The sequence below is a fragment of the Ammodytes marinus genome (genome assembly GCF_949987685.1).
Source record: "Ammodytes marinus genome assembly, chromosome: 14".
Taxonomy (NCBI): domain Eukaryota; kingdom Metazoa; phylum Chordata; class Actinopteri; order Uranoscopiformes; family Ammodytidae; genus Ammodytes; species Ammodytes marinus.
In genome coordinates this window covers 8,163,563-8,182,143 of record NC_137218.1, presented here as the reverse complement: position 1 = coordinate 8,182,143, position 18,581 = coordinate 8,163,563, and the positions used below count along the sequence as shown (strand labels likewise).

The 18,581-nt window shown below is 40.4% G+C and overlaps 1 protein-coding gene across 1 annotated transcript; it reads right to left on the bottom strand.

The window, feature by feature from the left end:
• Nucleotides 1-1,022: 1,022 nt before the first annotated feature.
• Nucleotides 1,023-17,769, bottom strand: arl10 (ADP-ribosylation factor-like 10; the record flags this gene model as incomplete). Its single annotated transcript, XM_080041752.1, has 4 exons — nt 17,474-17,769; nt 11,002-11,185; nt 5,285-5,460; nt 1,023-1,196 (listed from the first exon to the last, which is right to left on the bottom strand). Exons 1-4 carry the CDS (start codon nt 17,609-17,611, stop codon nt 1,023-1,025), a joined length of 672 nt encoding a protein of 223 aa, XP_079897878.1. The 5' UTR covers nt 17,612-17,769.
• Nucleotides 17,770-18,581: the final 812 nt, after the last annotated feature.

The window sequence follows — 18,581 nt, the reverse complement described above, 5'->3', positions numbered from 1 at the left end:
GGTCCAGTTGATCTAACATCAAGTTATCATTTCCATTTTTAATTGTAAATCTATTGTTAATATTTGATTTTAATCAAACAGAGTGAGATTTTAAAACCATGACTTCTTTCATCACTCACAATCTGTATGTACAATCTTGACATATGTCAGTTAATATACTGTAAAATCTACATGTTAAGACTTAAAGCTGGGGTGGAGAATTTGGGGAGAATATAGCAGTTGGGATAGAGATTTGAATCCAAATATACTTTGGTCCCTCCCCTATGGTCCCTCCCTGACACGCTCTACACCAACAAAGTCGTGCCAAAGTGAATGGACAGTCCCAACAGCCAATAAGAACAGAGAATCAGATTTTTTATTTTTTTTTGTGAATCGGAGCCTCGCTCCGATTGGTCAAAGTGTACCGCTCATGTTAATTTTGACCAATCAGAAATCACATACCCCAGCTTTAAGTCCAAAGTCTGAATCATTGGCAAGAGATCAACATTGCGGTTCCCAGTCAGACGCTATGCACCTTTTTTTCTGTGGTGTCTAACAAAAAGTCTTAAAAGACCAAACTGACATGTTTGAAAATGGTCAACTACAAGACAAGGAGGTATGTCCTCTCAATCTGGTCTTCTTCAATCATTTCTCTTCCTCAGTTCCTGCAGTCTTTCTCATCTCTCCTCCTCTGCCTCCAATAAACCAAAGCCTAAAAGAGATCGCTTGAAGTCATCCTTTTGTTTTCCTCCCTCCATCTCCCACCCTTCTGCTCTGCTCTGTGTGTGTGTGTGTGTGTGTGTGTGTGTGTGTGTGTGTGTGTGTGTGTGTGTGTGTGTGTGTGTGTGTGTGTGTGTGTGTGTGTGTGTGTGTGTGTGTGTGTGTGTGTGTGTGTGTGTCCGTGTGTGTGTGTCCGTGTGAGTGTGTCTGTGTCTTCGTGTGTGTGTGTGTGTGTGTGTGTGTGTGAGTGTGTCTGTGTCTGTGTCTTCGTGTGTGTGTGTGTGTGTGTGTGTGTGTGTGTGTGTGTGCGTGTGTGTGTGAGATCAGACGAGCTGGAGCAGCAGGTCCTGGAAGGCGTCCAGGCCCCTGCAGGATTCCCTCAGGACCCCGTCAGAGTCCAGCTGAGCAGCCAATAGGAACAGCCTCCTGTCCCCGCTCACCGAGCCCAGAGACAGCGCTTCATGGAGCTCCGACACGCTCACTGCATTGGGCCTGTCCTGGTGGAAAGAGGGCAAAACTCAGTTCAACTCAGTCTGACAAGAAATGGTTGTCTAATTTTTTTTTAAGACAATATTCAATATTTCCAGCATTGACCTTGTGTTGTAAGTTATTTAATTGAATGTATATCAAATCCTTAATGTACTTGTGGTTGTATGCACTTTATTGAAAATGGCACATGCTATATGTATAAAATTGCCCTAGCTAGCCTTTTATAACGACTGAGGAACTTTTAAACTGCAAATCACCAAGGCCATGCTTTCTGGGAAATATTGCATTGCATGTGTGGAACACAATAACATCAAAGCTTACCAGTGTAACATCTGGATTTTCAGGCAATAGATTTTAAAAGGCATAAAGTCTTTAATTCCTATAGGAGGTATATGTGTTTGGTGTTCCATGCTACTTTATTCATTTTGATGATAAGAAGAGGGTGTTAATGTCACACCTTTAGTAGAATAAAATGCTTGTTCTCTATGTTTTAACCATGATATACTTCATAGACGAACTAGACTGGACCTGGGGCCTATTGCATAAAAGTGGAATAAAGACATCCAGGATGATTGATAAAGCCAGCCTTGACAAAGTCTAGCCTGGGCACTTTGGATTAGTCAGTTGCATAAACGCCAATCCAGGATGTAAAGGGGCTGCTTTGTCAAGCCAGGTGTAAGTAATTCTGTTAAGTGCCAGCCCACAGCTTTCAGAAGATCGAACACAGATTTACTGATGGAAAAATGGAAAAGACGGCCCATTTTCCCACAATGCCTTGCTAGTTTAAACCGTAAGTGAGGGGGCAGTTCATTTCATACAGGAGATGTATTCTCTGCCAATTGTTCTTGATGTCCCTGCATTGTTTTATGATAAAATAGTTGACAGTGAGCAGTCTGCAGGTGCATCTAAAAAATTGAATATCATGGAAAGTCCATTCAAAAAGTGAAACTTTCATAGATTCATTACACAAAGTGAAATATGTCAGGCCTTTTTTTTTTGGATGATTGATTGACATGGAATAAAAAATCCAGTATCTCAAAATATTAGAATGTTACATACAACCAATCAGAAAAAGGATTTATAAAACACAAATGTCGACCTTCTGAAAAGTATGTTTATTCTAGATTAATTTCACTCCATGTGTAATGAATTTCTAGAATATATTCAAGTTTCACTTTTTGAATTCAATTACAGAAAAAAGGAATTTTTCATTGATATTGAATTTTGTTTTAGATGCACCTCGATATAGTGATAAGTACAAAGTGAATTTATTTGACCCACACTTGCAACGTCATCTTCCATCGATAATCAATTGTATAAATATAGCCTGCAATATTGAACATCAATTATTGTAATTTATATCATTGCATCTTAATCTAATTATAATTAAGTTAATTATAAATGGTTCAGGTTAAATAAATAAAAAAGAAGGACTATTTAACTAAATGACAATGCAGTCCTTTATGTGGTACCTTAAAACAGGCTAATGAAAATAAAGCAATACACAGAAGATCATGGAATAACTGTTAAACACCTTGATTTCAGATCGGAGTGACAGCTGACTGAGCCAATCAGGCAACAGAATAAGTTTATCCTTTACGTTTAGCCTGGTCCCGACCAGGCTAAACGTAAAGGATAAATCTCCAGGGTAACTTATGTCCCTCCACTTTTATGCAACCGGATCATGGCTAACGCAAGCCAGGATAACCGAAATATCCTAGGTTAATCCCTTATCCTAGTTTTATGCAATAGGCCCCTGCTCTGTACAATACACCACCTGCAAAGACTACTCTCATATTGCTAATACACTGCACATTGCTTGACGGATGAAATCTGCGGCGCTCCGACAGTAGATCTATGTGACTAAATATTCCCGCTTCCCTCGAAGGGTCATGAATAATTCCACTGGAGCCGCCCGTGCAGAGTGAAGAAATATGAGCCGAGGTGGAAATGTAGAAATGTCTATTTCAGGAAAGTCTGACGGATCACTGAGGCTGGATAGAGAATGATGAGGGAACAACATGTCGTCTACCTGCTCACTGTAGCACCTCTCTCTCTTTTACCTGGAAAGCTCAATCTCATGTGAAATTATTCTTTAGTACTTACACTGCAGAATCATTTTGACTGAATTTTTATTTTTATTTTATTTTTTAACCAGAATTCTAGTCCTCCAGAGTATGATGGCTTTTGGGCAAGTATTTAATTTAAATAATTTAAAAACATTTAAAGTTAAATAGGGGAGAACGGGGTAATCTGAGCCACTTTTTACATTTGCTCCCCTCTAAGCGAGCTAAAATGATTTATCACTCAAATTTACACATTTCCCATTAATTCAGGATGTTTCCTAGAAATGGGCATTAGAAGAATTTTTCCAAGACAAAGGGCAGTGAAAATATGATTGTTTTAAAAAAAGTTGTCATGTGGCTCACTTTACCCCAGCTGTGGGGTAAACTGAGACAGACCAGAAAAATCAAGGGGGTAAAGTGAACCAGCTGGGGGTAAACTGATCCACTTACTTTTTCCACTCTGAAACTACCATAACAACACATATTGTAACAGTTAGAATCCTGAAAGGTAGCCACACATTCCAGAACTAATGTCAGAATAGTAAAAGGATGATGGGGTCTGGTCAATTAAGCAAAGCAAATTTTCTAAACACTTACTAACTCTGAACAAAATCAAATACAACGTATTATAATTCAAAAGGTTTTAATAAGATTCAAGTGAAAGATAGAACCAGTAAGATTAGAACAGTCTGGGGGTCAGAACACAGGACCCTTAGAGCCAGCTTGTGTCTGGGGGTCAAAGCATAGGAAAATCAGAACCAGCGAGAACAGCCTGGGACTCAGAACACAGGAGAAGACCCAACTGGATTATAACATCAGCCTGTCATACTCTACAACTAGGCCTACTCTACATTCCAGCCCTGAAGGTTATAGGGAAAGATGAGAAGGTGCTCTTTCCGTGTGGTTGCCCCAGGTCGTCTTCCTGGTGTATTTCCTTGGCATGATGGCTTTTCTACAATGTGTATGACATTAAAATAAAACATATGTTATGTAATATTACATTAAAATATGTTTAAGACTAAACTTAACTTGTGCCTCAAGGTGGGGGAAAGTGAGACAGTGGCTCACTTTCCCCCACAGCATTTGGCTCACTTTCCCCCACCACCACAATTTGAGAAAAAACTACCTCTCTTAGCATTTCAGGCTAATCTTTAGCTAATATCATCACATGGTTTTTATATGTTGGTAGTTCATCAACACGTATGATAGAAGTTTTTCTACGTGAATACATTTGCTTTGGCACAACAATCGATTAAGTTGACAGCAAGAACATTTACTTTTACATGCAAAATACCTATTTTGGTGAAAAAACATGCTTACCACAGCACCATGAGGTCCTCTCTTTCAGGGCCATGGGGAAATGAGAGGGGCTTGAAAACATATATCTCACATGACCACAAATGTTTTCCGTTGCCTAGATACAGGGGGTGGCTCACATTACCCGATTCCTCAGATTCCCCCGTTCTCCCCTACTATGCTGTTTAATTTTCTATTTTTACCAATATTGTGCTCCAATTCATTCACAGGAAGACCTAAAAGGACCCTACAAGTATGTTTGTCGATTGTATGTCCTTAACAAGAAATTACTGTATGTATGCTATAATACATTTTTATTTTTATTCTTTTAATGCATGCTCTACCATTTCCGATTGATATTGTTTTATACAATATAAAAATCAATTGGTGATCTCTGGAAACCGGCTTCTGCTATGTAATCCATAACGTCAAGTTGTGAATATCAAGTTAAAGATTGTCAGTCACACTATGCATCGCAGTCTTTACCACATGACCGCAATGTTAACTGAAAAATATGGCTTCAGGCTTGAAGTTCACTGTGATGATTTATTTACCTGATGTCTGCTTATTACTTTCTGATTTGTGTATTGTTAGGAAAATGAATGGAAACCGAGGGGCTGCCACGACAACAGCAGGGTTTCCAAAATGATTAACCATCAGCTGTACTTTGGGCTTGTTTTGCATTAACATGTCAAAAAATACATTGGAGATAGACAGGACATGTGTTGTTTTACCTGCTTGTTTCCCAGGATGACCACAGGTAGGCGGGGCTCCACCCTCAGCAGGCGGTGCAGCTCAGCCTTAGCCAATGGGAATCGGCTCCTGTCAGACGAGTCCACCACATACACCAGAATATGAGTCTTTCTCAGGTAGTCCGACCAGTACCGCCGCAAGTCTTCCCCACCACCGACTGTAGTGGAGAAAACACACACACATAAGTATGAGACATTTTTACCTCCTTCCTACCCTTCATTGTATGTTGCATTGAGGTGCTGGTAAACTGTTAAAGCTCCCATATTATACACTTTTCGGTTCTATTATACACCATATTATATGGTCTTAGTGGTCCCTAATACGTTTTTCTTTAATTGTTTGCTGAAAAAAACTTTCAGATAATTTATTGTACTATGCTGATGTTCAGCTAATCTCACAATGGCCTATTTTTAAAAAAAGAGTTGCAGGTCCCCTCGTAAATATACAATCTTTGAGCTCCCCCCGCCCCCTGTCCGGAAGCGAAGCCAGATACGCCTCGCCCTCTGTCTGTCAGGGCCGTGGACCAATAAGAAATAGGGGTGTGGGCTGCACAGTGGAAGCTTCTGGCTTTACGGTTTGTGAGGTCAGAAAAGGGGATAATTCTGACTGGAGTGTTTTTGGGGGGAGGGGTGGGGGTTTCAGAAAAGGGGAGAGTGAGAAAAGGAGAGATTGTTATTTTTTTTGATATTTTGGCAGTCTCTAGGCACACCGTGGACGCATGGATATGTTGGAACACATTTAAAAAGTGCATTTAGCATAATATGGGACCTTTAAGGGGTATTCATTTCCTAGCAGGGAAGTTTTTTTTTTTTAAACTGTAATTGTGTATTTCCTGCCAAAAATGATTAGCCCTAACGTAACATAACGTAATTTCATAAACTCCAAAATCTGCATTCAGTTGGAAAGCTTCTTTGATACAATTTTCTTACTAGCTCTTTCCCACTGGCCTTTTTCAGAACATAAACTTTGTCCTGACTTGGTCACATAGCGGAGGACGCAGCCTCTAAATTGTGACACAACAGTTCCTCCAAGCAGGGGGTTTTCATAATTAAATAAGGTTTTAAATGTTGACCCAATATATCAGTTTTATTATATCGTTAAACAGCATCTGATGTTATGTTCATTCATAGATCCATAAAAAGAAAACTGACGCTGCCAGCTAAAGAGAAACAGACACACGGACTTGACTGATCGCCTCGCATTTCTGCGTGGCATAATGTTTTCTGTCCGTATCCTTTGGACTGACATAAATCCAACGGTTAAATAAAGAAAAAAAAAACTGACAGATTGATTGGTAGAAAAAAAGCTGTTGACATTTAGCCTTTAAAACAAATTGGCCACGGATAAATGAAATCACAAATCTAGTTTTCAATCAGGGATGAAATGAGCTAAGACAGCACTCAGACATTATTTATATTCTGCTTTTTAGTTCTTTTGTTGCCTCTAGGAATGATATGTCAGCGAGGCTCTGAGCAAAAAATATAACTGTACATCTCTTTTTTTCCTGATGTCTTTTTAAGGGTTTGGGATCTGTGGTTTATTTACTCTGTTCAGGTTTTAATTGCCTTGTTAGAACTTGTTTATTTTTTATCTTCATTATTTTTCATATTTTTCTTTTCCTTACCGTTCACAGAGTCATTATTCTTTGTTATCAGAGAAAAAGGATTTATAACGAGGTATCATCGTATGGAGTTATTTTCCTATCTTTATTCAAGAGCGTGGTCTTTTGATATGAAGGCATTATTTATTGATTTCATGTTCAGACTGAGTAACTCTTGCTGAAGCGGGGACGAGGTAATCTGTGAGAGTATATCTGAGCGCAAGCATACATAAAATCTGAACGTGAAATCAATAAAACATGCTCTCAAACCGAAACACCACACACTTGAATAAAGGAAAAAGGAAATAACGATTAATCTAGTAAACAAAGAAATATCTCATTTTAGCCCTTTGTCTCTGGGAGTTCTACAACAATTGTGTTGTATCGTTGTTTGACCTTCAATATAATGACAATACAACAAGAACACACACTTGAACTTTTAGGGGAATTGTTTGACTTGACCGTGCAGCATTTCATAAGTCTGCTTTTAAATGGAAGATTCTCACTATGTAGCTCGTTTACACAGAGAATCTATACAGTATAAGAATGGATCACTGAGTCAACTGACTGACTGACTGATGTTTAATGATTCATTTGTCCAGTCTAGCCCAGAAAAGAAACCCAAAACATTCTGCAACACTTCAGTACCATCACAGTTCATACCAACCATACACAGACTAAAGCAGTGGGGAGAGCTTTAAAGTAACTTTTGACTTTTAACTTTCCACATTCCTGCTGTGCAGAAGAATCCACCTGTGGCTCTAATGGCCAGCGGTGCTCAGCGGACAGACACATTATTGCTCATGCGATGCGTGGGATGTGTGTACAGTATATAACTTCAGGTTGTCACCGCCTCCTAAATTCAGCACAGCTTGGCTCTGCAAGAATTCATTAGTGCAAGACCTAATGGGGATTGTTGCTAGGTAACTGGGTAGTGATGTATCTTGAGCTGATGTGATGTGGCAGCATTAAATACCTATTTACCTGATGTGGGGGCTGTATCTCAGCGCTGTGGGAAGCCGCTGTTTACTGTCAAAGTGAGCTCAGCGGGACGGCCGCCCTAGCTGCTGCTCTACAGGCAAACTTATTAGATACACACACCCACATGAGCACACAAGGTAGACACTGAGTCATATGGGTGTGAGTGATGTGCGTATTTATTGAACTAACTAACTTGGTCGTAGTCCTGTGAAGGCGAAACTAACTCATGCATATTTTCAATGGAGATTGCTTCACTCTTGTTTTTACACCAGGTTTTGCAGCCAAAGTGAAAAACATTTTTTTTCAGACTTTGAACCTCACATATGCTGCATCCCAAGCCATGCATCCAATGGCATTCTGGTGGTGTCTCAAGGTCTGTTTCCCCATATATTTGTGTTCCCTCCCAGCCCCATTTGTAACCTTGACACTCCATATGTTACTCCACATTTTGGTCACTTCACAGCGAGAACTGAAGTTGGGAAATACAAACAGTATTTTGCTAATCTGTTATTTAAAGGTTGTATATATTTCCAGAGGTATTTTTGAAATCGCACATGTGTTAACTATCACAGCCCAGGATGTGTTTAAATCTGGTATTTTCATATATTGGGCACAGATGAAGTGTACAAGACATGAGAGAGGCTATGTTTGTTGTGCTGTTTCTGAAAAGCTGACAGATGTGAAACTAAAAGTCAATTGATCCCTAAAGAAAACTGTCAATAACATGACGCAAAATTGACAGGATTTGTGTGGTATGGAAGAGGGTCACACAGTCCATTGTGTACTAATACTAGAATGTCTAAGTGAAGAGGAAAGCTGAGCCTATTGGCCCCAACTACACACAGAGTTTGTATAGAATATATGGAACTTCTCCCTGATGCTGTTTTTCTCTTCCCTTTAGCACAAACTCAAATCATGGCAGCTTTTAGCCTAAGTATACTTCTCTAACTGATCTTTTCATTTTGACTTTAAAAGCTTTTGCCTTGGATTTCCCCGGTGGACTTCATGAAGAGAACTCGTCAGTCCCTACGCACTGTGCGGCTCACGATGTGCGTAAGTGTGCACTCAGCTGTCAACAGGCGTCTGCATCAATGTCACCCAGACAAAGACTCCAACATTTATTGCACTGGGGCCATTGAAGATTGCCTGACTGAGTGGGCGACCATGACATGTGTTCCTTTGACTTGTAGTGATGAGAAAGGGATTCTCGGTTCAAATCATGAATATATCAGCTTCAATATATCATAGAGAGTGTGACACATTCCTCCCAAAAAATACACATAATCTCATTCTGAGGCCCAGATGCAGCTGAGCGTCTCTGACTGGTCTGAGTGAAAAGCAAAGTCATATTGGGTTATTTTTAGCAGAGGGGCGTTCAGTGGAATGCTAATCAGCAAGATGTATTTTTCTGTCTGCAAGTATAATCCACCTTGACCCATCTGCCTCTTGTTTCTTGGACTTGTATCTTATGATATCCCCCATGTTTATTTGAGGGAAATAAAATGTAATGTTTCCACAGGTCTCGATAACAGCTTTCAGTGTTTAAGTGCTAGTGATTCTGGAGAATGCTTGTTGTCTAAATGACTTTTTGTCAAAATCAGTGAATATTTCCACAATCTCAACAATCTACCTGTCCGTACTGTCTGAGCACTGTGTACATACCCTTTGTTTACAATCCAGTTTACAGAGCCTAGGCTGTGTATTAACGCCATTTTTTTCTGCGCATACACAATAAAGACAGGTAGCGGATAGTGCGGATATATGCACTGGTTTTGACAAAAAGTGATTTTGACAACAATCTTTATCCAATATCGCTGATTCCACCTTTAACCTACATGCTACCTTGATACTGAACAAACACAAACGGCTGGACTTTTCCATTTAGTGACCTCTGTGATTAAGGGAAAATTAACAAGTACTATAGATTGCATTGACAGTGATGGATACAGTGAGCTTTCAGGGCAGAGACTGAGGCAGCCAAGTGAGTGAAATCTGGATCAGACTCTCAGATGGAAACTTACCAACACTTAAATAACTTTACTCCACCTAAAGCTGCTGTAATGAAAATATTGATTACTGCGGCTTTTACCGAGCTGTATAGTGAGTTTCAGCTCATTGTTTAGCTGTCTGGCCCACAATTTTACTGTTTTGGCTTTACTCTCAACTCTCCAATAGCATTGCTTTCAGACGTATGTGTTCAATGTAAGGCCACAGCTTGTTTTACTGCAGGATGACAGTCCATAAAATAGACATTTTATTGCATTCTCTCCTCAGATTGGTTCTACTATACCTTAACTACTTATTTGAAGAGTTCAATGCCTGCTATACTGTCATCAACTGACTCCAGCAATGACATTGTGGCTGGTCTGTGTTGAGAGAGAAGTTGAAACCCTGCCTGGCAATTCACTGTGAAAAATGAGTGTCGGAGGATCTGTTTCCGAAAGATACAGAATGTGTCGGATACAGCCCATTCAATATTTAATGTCAAAAAGACATGGAGGAGGAGGTTTCATACGCTGCTCGGTTTGCTGGGAAGAACTATACGGTTGAAGCATAGGTATGCCTTTAGCCTTGTTCATAATACAAGTGCGAGAAATATGCACATGTATGTTTTACTCGGCCACTAAAACGTACAATGCTATGCAAACTGTGTGTTCATGTAAAGATTCTATCGGGTTACATGTTACAAAACTAAAAGGCAAAAATGCGAAATGAACTGTAATTGTTTTCTTGTTAACACAACCAAATTCGACACGACCAAAAACATGCTAACTATTCTACATTGTCATCATCAGCATGCTGTTCATATAGTTAAGAATACAAAAAAAATGCTAATTTTGAGGACTTTTTAAGTCACCTGTTCAGACTCTCACATCCCCTAAGGTACATGTCAGATCAAATAAACAGGGATATAGTTAAATAGTCATGTGGTGGACAGTGTAGCCTTATAGCTAGAGCACTAGACACATTTATAAAGGCAAAGTAAAAACCACAACAAAGAGAAGTATGAATAATATAGATAATACAAATGAGACAGAGATGTAGAATGGCTGCAATTAAATTGACGTGGGTGGAAGTACAATATAGTTATCTAAAATAGAGTTAAAGGAGCCTTACTCTCCAGGAAGTCTAGCTGACAGGCGGGGGCGTTGAGGCTCATGAAGTTGAAGCCTCGTGTGGGCTTACAGCGTCCCCTCTTAGCCGTGGTGGTCCCTGGGGTCAGACCCTGTAGCATGCTGCTCTTACCAGCCCCATCCAGACCCAAGACCAGGACCTGCCTCTTCCCTCGCTCCTCTTCCTCCTGTAGGGCAGACAAACAGGGATGATAGGCTAGACATGTACTGTATATATTCACATGGTTTTATTGAGTTTCTCAATGCAAAAACACATAAGAAACAAGCAGACGAACAAAGCAGAGAAGAACATTAATTAATTAATAAAGATAAAATATTAAAATTAAGAAAAAGAAAGGAAAAAAAATGCACAGTTGATACACACAATGCAGACATCGTGAATCTAATTAAAGCCTTAACCACAGTTTAGAAATGTAGACCGGAGGCAAAAATGAAACACGCATCATTTATTCAACACTGATTTCTTTTATTTGCTCAATTTTTTGGCGATGTTATGAAAGAACGTCTGATTTGCCTTTGGTGTAGAAATACAATGAATGTTCTTATGTAGTGTACATGTTTTGACGGCCTATTGAAAGAGGCCATTATTTATAGATTTTTGTAAATTAAAGCATACATTTTTTTTATAGATTGTTCAATGATGAAGGGGATTATTATCTGCAGCCCTGGTTGTAAAAATGCCCTTTCCCTCTCTGCCCCATTTAATCTCTGTCTCTGTCTCTCCAAACTGTCCAATAAAAACATTAAAAACGCCCAAAAATAATTAAAAAAAATATATGCCCCTTTTCATGAATTAGAACGCTTATTAGCCTTTGTATCAGCTTCTTGATTGTAAGAAACTCCATAATATTCTGGAAAATGAATCGGTGTCTGGAAATCCCTAATGGTTACACGCATGGCATTATACTTTAACAAAATACGTCACAGGGCAGCATGTTGATAACTGATACCTGCTCTTCATTGCTGCATAGGTCAGGTTTGAAAGAGCATACAGAGACGGATTGCATGCACTTGTCTTGTCTGTCTCCGTAGAGAGACACTCAGTAAAGGTTACCAGCCACATTCAAACCTCAGCGCTTCCCTTTCTTTTCACCTGAGAACCTGACAATCCCTATGAGGCCCACACACGTCACTCATCTCCCCATTAAAAGTCACACAAGGCTAGTCTTTATTCATGCCCTTTGCCCATATGCGGCTGTGGTCCTGCGTATAGGTTAATTAGCAATTCATATTGCAGCCCTTTTAGAGCATCGGTTTTTAAGCTTTCTCATTGGGAAAATATTAGCCTTAACTTCCCTTTGTTCTCGGATGAGCGAGCCTTGAAGAGGAGTTAAGCTCATGTTCGTAAATACGCCCTCAGAATCAACTCTAATAAGGTTCTTTGACACACACAACTGCACCACACAGCTACCCTGTAATTACGCCAAAAGAGGTTTTGATGAAGAGTTTAAGATTTTTTTTTAGGAGATTAATTAAATTTGGTCTGACATGTTTCTGGCTGTAATCACTGACCGGCGTTGCTGTGTAAATAGTGTATGAGATAAACACGCTTTGCTTTGACACATCTTCAGCTGGCTTCCTTGTATTTCTAGCGTGTGCAGTCCGTGGGGAGAGTAAAAATCTCACACCCTGACATAATTGAGAGGCTCTGTAGCTGCTGAAGCTGCAGGGCTTGTTCTGCTTTGCTTCTTTTTTGATGCATTATCAGCATGGACTTTATGTGATCAATTCCTGCATACTCGCCCCCCACTGTCTGTCCTTCCAGTTATCTGATTGGATCTCCAAGATTATACAGGAGACGTTAATGTTAAGCTTTTGACCAAACATAACATTCCATATTATGTTAGCTCTTAAAGGAAAACAAATGTGTGTTAAAACACAGCCTAGGCTCTGTAAACGGCATGTTGCTAATTACACTGGAACCCTTTGTTTACATACCCTTTGTGTACATAACAGTTTACAGAGACTAGGCTGTGTATTAACACCACAGCACACACACACAGAGGTAGCATGTTATGAGGAGATATTCACTGATTTAAAAAATAATAATAATGAGTTCCACAACAAGTGTTCTCCAGAATCGCTGACTCCACCTTTAAATCTTTGTGCTTGTCTAATCCAGCCAGCACTCCGGATATTTATCTCCTGCTCCACTGGTCGTTTCAAACACTTTAGACTTTTTCCGTTTAGTTCCATTTGAACTCTGCCCTGTCTGTTCAGACATCTCTCACAAAAGGGAAGTGATATTGTATTGATTTATATTGGGTTTTTTTTTACTCCACATAGAGGAGAAATAGCCCTGCGTAGTTGTAGATCTGCTGGATCTCAAGGACACTAGAGAAAAGCAGACGCTAGGCAACAACACATTGGCTTTATCACAAGGAAGCCATAAAGCCAGCTCCTCCGCAGCCCTGAATGACAAAAGCTGTATGTCACCGAGGAGAGACAAGTGCTAGAAATCAGGATCCTCTATCACTGTCAGTTATCATCAGTCCCTATTGTTCATTGTGTCCCTGTGTTCTTCTCTTATTAAATGGGATTTTTTTTGATGTTGTACCAACAAGTTCTCTACCCACTTAGCCAACTGTATAGAGGATTAAGCAGCAGGAATGAGTGTGGTAGTTTTGGCCAAGGGGAAAAAGCTTGCTTGGCTCTTTCCAGCATTCAATAAGACATTTTATTTTATTTATTTATTGCATTCAGCCTTAATGTAACCAGGCAGGTCATCAAGAACAAATTCTTATTTACAATGACGGTCTGGAAAAGACTTCGGCCTCTTGAGGGGAGGGGGGAGTGGGGGCTCAAAAGAAGATCAAATTAAATGTTAAAAGGAAAAACAAGCACACACACCCAAATCATCCAAGCACAGTCGTCAAAGTCAACCAAAGGTACTGCAACCAAATATCTTCAACACAATGAGTTAAAGACAGGAGCATACCATATTTCCTACACCCATCTACTCAGAGAATCAATAAAAACATAGATAGGACATTGGCACACAGCCATCACATTTTCTGCACAGCAGCGTCTATGGAAAATGTCCAATGCAAACTCTCCACCAAGATACAACATGTTTATTAGGGAGCTGTAGAGGTGTTGGTGGGAGTCATTGGACAGAAACAGGCTAGTAGCAGCTGTATAACGTATTTGTAACTCTTGTGGCTGCTTTTCTGAAGTCCAAGAAAATAACCTTGGTGAGGTCATAGTGATGTCATTGGGGTTATCTCCGCTTGGACTTGGCTGTTCATTTCAGAAAAAGAAAAAGACACTGTCAAGTTGCATTATGGGAAGTGTAGGAGTTATTTTTGGAGTTTAACCAATACCAGGGATAAAAAGTCAGGATATCTTGACATAGATTTTAGCCATTTTTATTCAAACTGTTAACATTCTTGCATCTTTTCCCACGGTCAATTTAGTAAATAGATGACGGTCAATCCAACAGCCACTTATTTCATATACGTATCTGGCTTGTGCTGTGTGAAGTATCACCTCTGCTCTCTATCTCAGAATATTAATGTACTTTTCATAAAAGTCTATATTAATCTTTAATGATGTTAGAGGAGGGGCTCTTTGTTTCAGGCGAGGCGACCCGACCCTGTTGTGAAACACTGGCTATTGCTAAAAGAAAAATCCAAAATGGAGTCTGCAATGCCAGACATCAGAAGGATTCTACTGTAGCTGCTCTTGAAAGTCTCAACGTGATGCCAAATCATCTATAGGACACAGATCTGCAGAAATAACAAAATTACAGCAAAAACCCACTTCAACCACCACAGTAAAAGGCCCATCATTACAGCTTTGTCTGTGGCCCGTGGCTTGCTTGTACAGATTATCCAGCCGGCGACTGTTGTAGGCCTACTTGTCGCTGTGTAAATGAGCATGTCCATCCTTCCCAACTATACTGCCAGTCCCCCAAGGAGCAGAGCAAGCTGTTCGTTAACTCCCCTCTTTTTCACAACACAAGACAATGCATCTTGATCAATTCTGTGGCTCCTGGGATGTAAACACTCACGTCGTGTCTGCAGAGAGAGGCCCGCTGCCGGCAGACACAGACAACACAACACAATCCTCTAAAGACATGGCTGAGCCAGATAAAGCAGACTATAAGCCTATTAAAGGCTGCCGCTGATTGAATCTAAAGAAACAAGATTAGAAACACATGCAAATAGATTTCATTAAGAGATTCCGGCTGTGTCTGTATGGTAGATCCATTGAAAAGTCATTCATTAAGACCCTCAGTCATCAGGCTCTATACAGCCCCTCTGAGGAAGCCAAGTCTTCATCATCTTCAAATGATTTCTTCCCTTGACATATTCGGCATGCTTATTGCATATTAACATTGCCTTTACAAGGAGCATTTGATCTCGTATTTACATCAGCATCCTCATCACTACCATGGCCTACAAAACATCAACTTTTCTTGGTCTTCTTGACTGTTACCTTTGTCATTGTCACCATAAAAGCTATAGTGCGTAACTTTTTCACATGAATGAATGTCTTGAATGTAAATGTTGTTTACATTCAAGACATTGCCAAACGAGTTGACACAAAGTTGATTAAGCCTATCAGTTCCACAAAACCAGAGCCGGCCCGAGGCATAAGCGAACTAAGTGGCCGCTTAGGGCCCCCGACTGCCTGGGGGGCCCCCTCCAAAAAAAAAAAAAAAATTTTTTTTTTTTTTTTTTTATAGTTTGTGTGTTTGATATTAACATCATATTGTGCAAATGTGAGTTATTATACAAAAAAAGGAATAAAATGTTTAGGGGTCTAGATAATTAATAGCCTAAAAATGTAATCAGTTCATCTGGGAGGAAATCCGAAATGATCTGATCATGTCACGTTCACATCCATGCACAATGTGTATTGAGTTTATTTAAAAACAATTGGAAATGGGGCTGCCCTCAGTTGCCCATGCACTGTGTATAGTCTATAGCCTATTTCAGCCTCGTCTGTGGAAAAAAAGATACAGTAGCTGGACAACAGAGTTCTTCTGCTTAGTTCCTCACACTGCATTTAAATGCATTCACTATATTACAGAGAAATATGTCCCGTAAAAGAAAAAGAGCTCCAAGCCCAACCCAGAGGACCCTCCATAATATTTTATTTTATATTAATATATATATATATTTTTTTAAAGATATTTTTTGGGCATTGTTATGCTTTATTGATAGTGCAGAGAGACAGAGGTGAAATGGGGCAGAGAGGGGAGTGACATGCAGAGAACGACCGCGGGTGGGAATCGAACCCGGGTCTGCTGCTGGGCCCGGCCCGGGAGGGGGACGCCTTACTATATTAATAGTTTTATGGAAAATCCATGTGTCCTTCTTCAATAGCTTCTAATTCATCTGACCCAGTGTCTCCAAATTATTTGTTCACACAATTTCTCAGATTTAGCCTCTTAATTTTCCTCTCAAAGTGCACCAGATTCATGCATTTCACTTTAAAAAGGTTAAAAAAATCTCACGGGGGGGCATACCCCCGGACCTCCCTAGGAGGGTCTGAATCTCGCCTGTCAAATATTTTCGCACAGCCGCACAGTGGAGGCACTAGCGGATAACACTGGGTGTGTGAATGATATTTAACAAAGATCTATAGTTTCAGCAGCGCTAACATAGGAGAGGGGCCCCCTAATCATATTTCGCTTAGGGCCCCCTGAAGGCTTGGGGCGGCTCTGCACAAAACTCTCTCCGTATTTCTCAGCATCGTTTACAAACTGGTATTGGCCCCTGACACTGGCGCAGGAGCTCAGAAAAATCCCAAGATTCGCCCAAGAAATGTTTCGGTTGTTGATTCTACTGCTAAACCCTGAAGCCTCCAGCAGAAGGTATAAAATCCATGCACGATCACCGAAGGCTTACGTCATTAGATGCGCTGACAGTGTTTTTGTAATTACTCAAAATTCCTCATGGGGGGACGGAGGGGGGGGGGGGGGGGGGGGCAGAAGTAACGCACTAAAGCTTTAAAAAAGATTGTTTTCTCATAAGGCCAGCATAACCATCAACTCCATCAGTAATATTAGGCTACCACTCCATTGTCAACTTCAATCTTCATCAATGTATCATTACTTACAACCTCTACTTCAAAATTAAAGCAACATTATGATAATCTTCATAATCATTTCTTCATTTGTAAAATGCAGCCGGCATCACATCACCGACGCCATCATTCTCTTCATTAACGCTTATTGCTTTGAAATATTAATAACATCAACATCATAAACCACCAGCAGCATTGTCATTAATACATCAAGCATCATTAGGCTATGTCCCACACCATCGTCTTCAATCATTTCCATTCTTGGCTATTCATCGGAATTCTTCTATTTGTCAGGTGTTTAATATGTCAGCCTTCTCACCAGCTTTCGGTAGACTACAAGTTAAACAGTTGAGTAAAAAAAGAAAAAAAAAATACATAATTGAATAAAAAATGATCATAAACACTACACTCTGTCTCACCTCTTTGATCGCACAGTATTCCGCCTTGGGGGACCATATTCGCCTCTTGTAGAACAAGTTCAAGGCGAGGAAGAGAGCGGAGCCCAAGGCAGCCACGGCGGCGGTCAGTGCGATGGAGATGTGCCGGAGGAGAACCATATGTGGAGCGAGTGACTGGAGCCCCGGAGATCCTCGCGAGCGCTCTAGCCTACCTGGATGATGCCAACAGTGTTGAGACCTTCAATAGGCTTCATACAGTCTATGTTAAAGACTGGGCTACGAATTCCTTCTCGTTGTCGGTCCGCTGTCACTGCCTGCTGCCCGGACGCTCTCTACATGTGACCGGGCGCTCTCTGCTTGTTTTTGTTTCGGGACGCGCAAGCGGAAAAGGGAAATGCTGCGTTCAAGTGCTGCTGGGGATCCGCGGCTTCTTCTTCTACTACTACTGTATGCAGGCTATACGTTCAGTTGCTCTTGCAGCACAGTTACACAATGAAAGCGATTTACATTGGTTTAATGTAATAAGCAAGGCTATATAGTGTAGTGGAACTGTTGTTGACCCAGCACTGCTCTCTACAGGCTAAGACAAAGTTTGACCATAACATAGGCTACTGAGCTCATTAGTCCAAATTCCCTCCAGCAGAAGCCCACCACCCACCAACCAAATTTGGCCTGACCATCTTACATTCTGAAGTTTGTGTTTATGCTTAGGCTTGTGATTCATATGGTGAGGTGAAGCCAGATAGGATGAACATGATGGCAGGATGCACTGTTTTCAACCTTTGTCACTCTTCGCTGTAGGGAAAGGAGGGGTGTCATTTATAATATCTATGATTCCATTCAGCTGCATTTATTTCAGGGTTCTGCTATTGTGTATGCTGGCTCACTGAGCGTTAAACTGGGACACTTGACAAACTGTTAATGTAACAGATATCTTGTAAGTGAGAATAACAAGACCTTGAAATGATGACAGTGTGATGTGTTTACCAGCATGTTCATTGCAGAGCATCCCGAGGGTCTGTTTAACAGTTGTTTCATGTTAAGTTCTTATCTAAAAAAAATGTCTTGCTATGTTTGTGACATTTTGGATCTTGATCCTGCAGAAGGGATACACTGCAGAATAATTCTG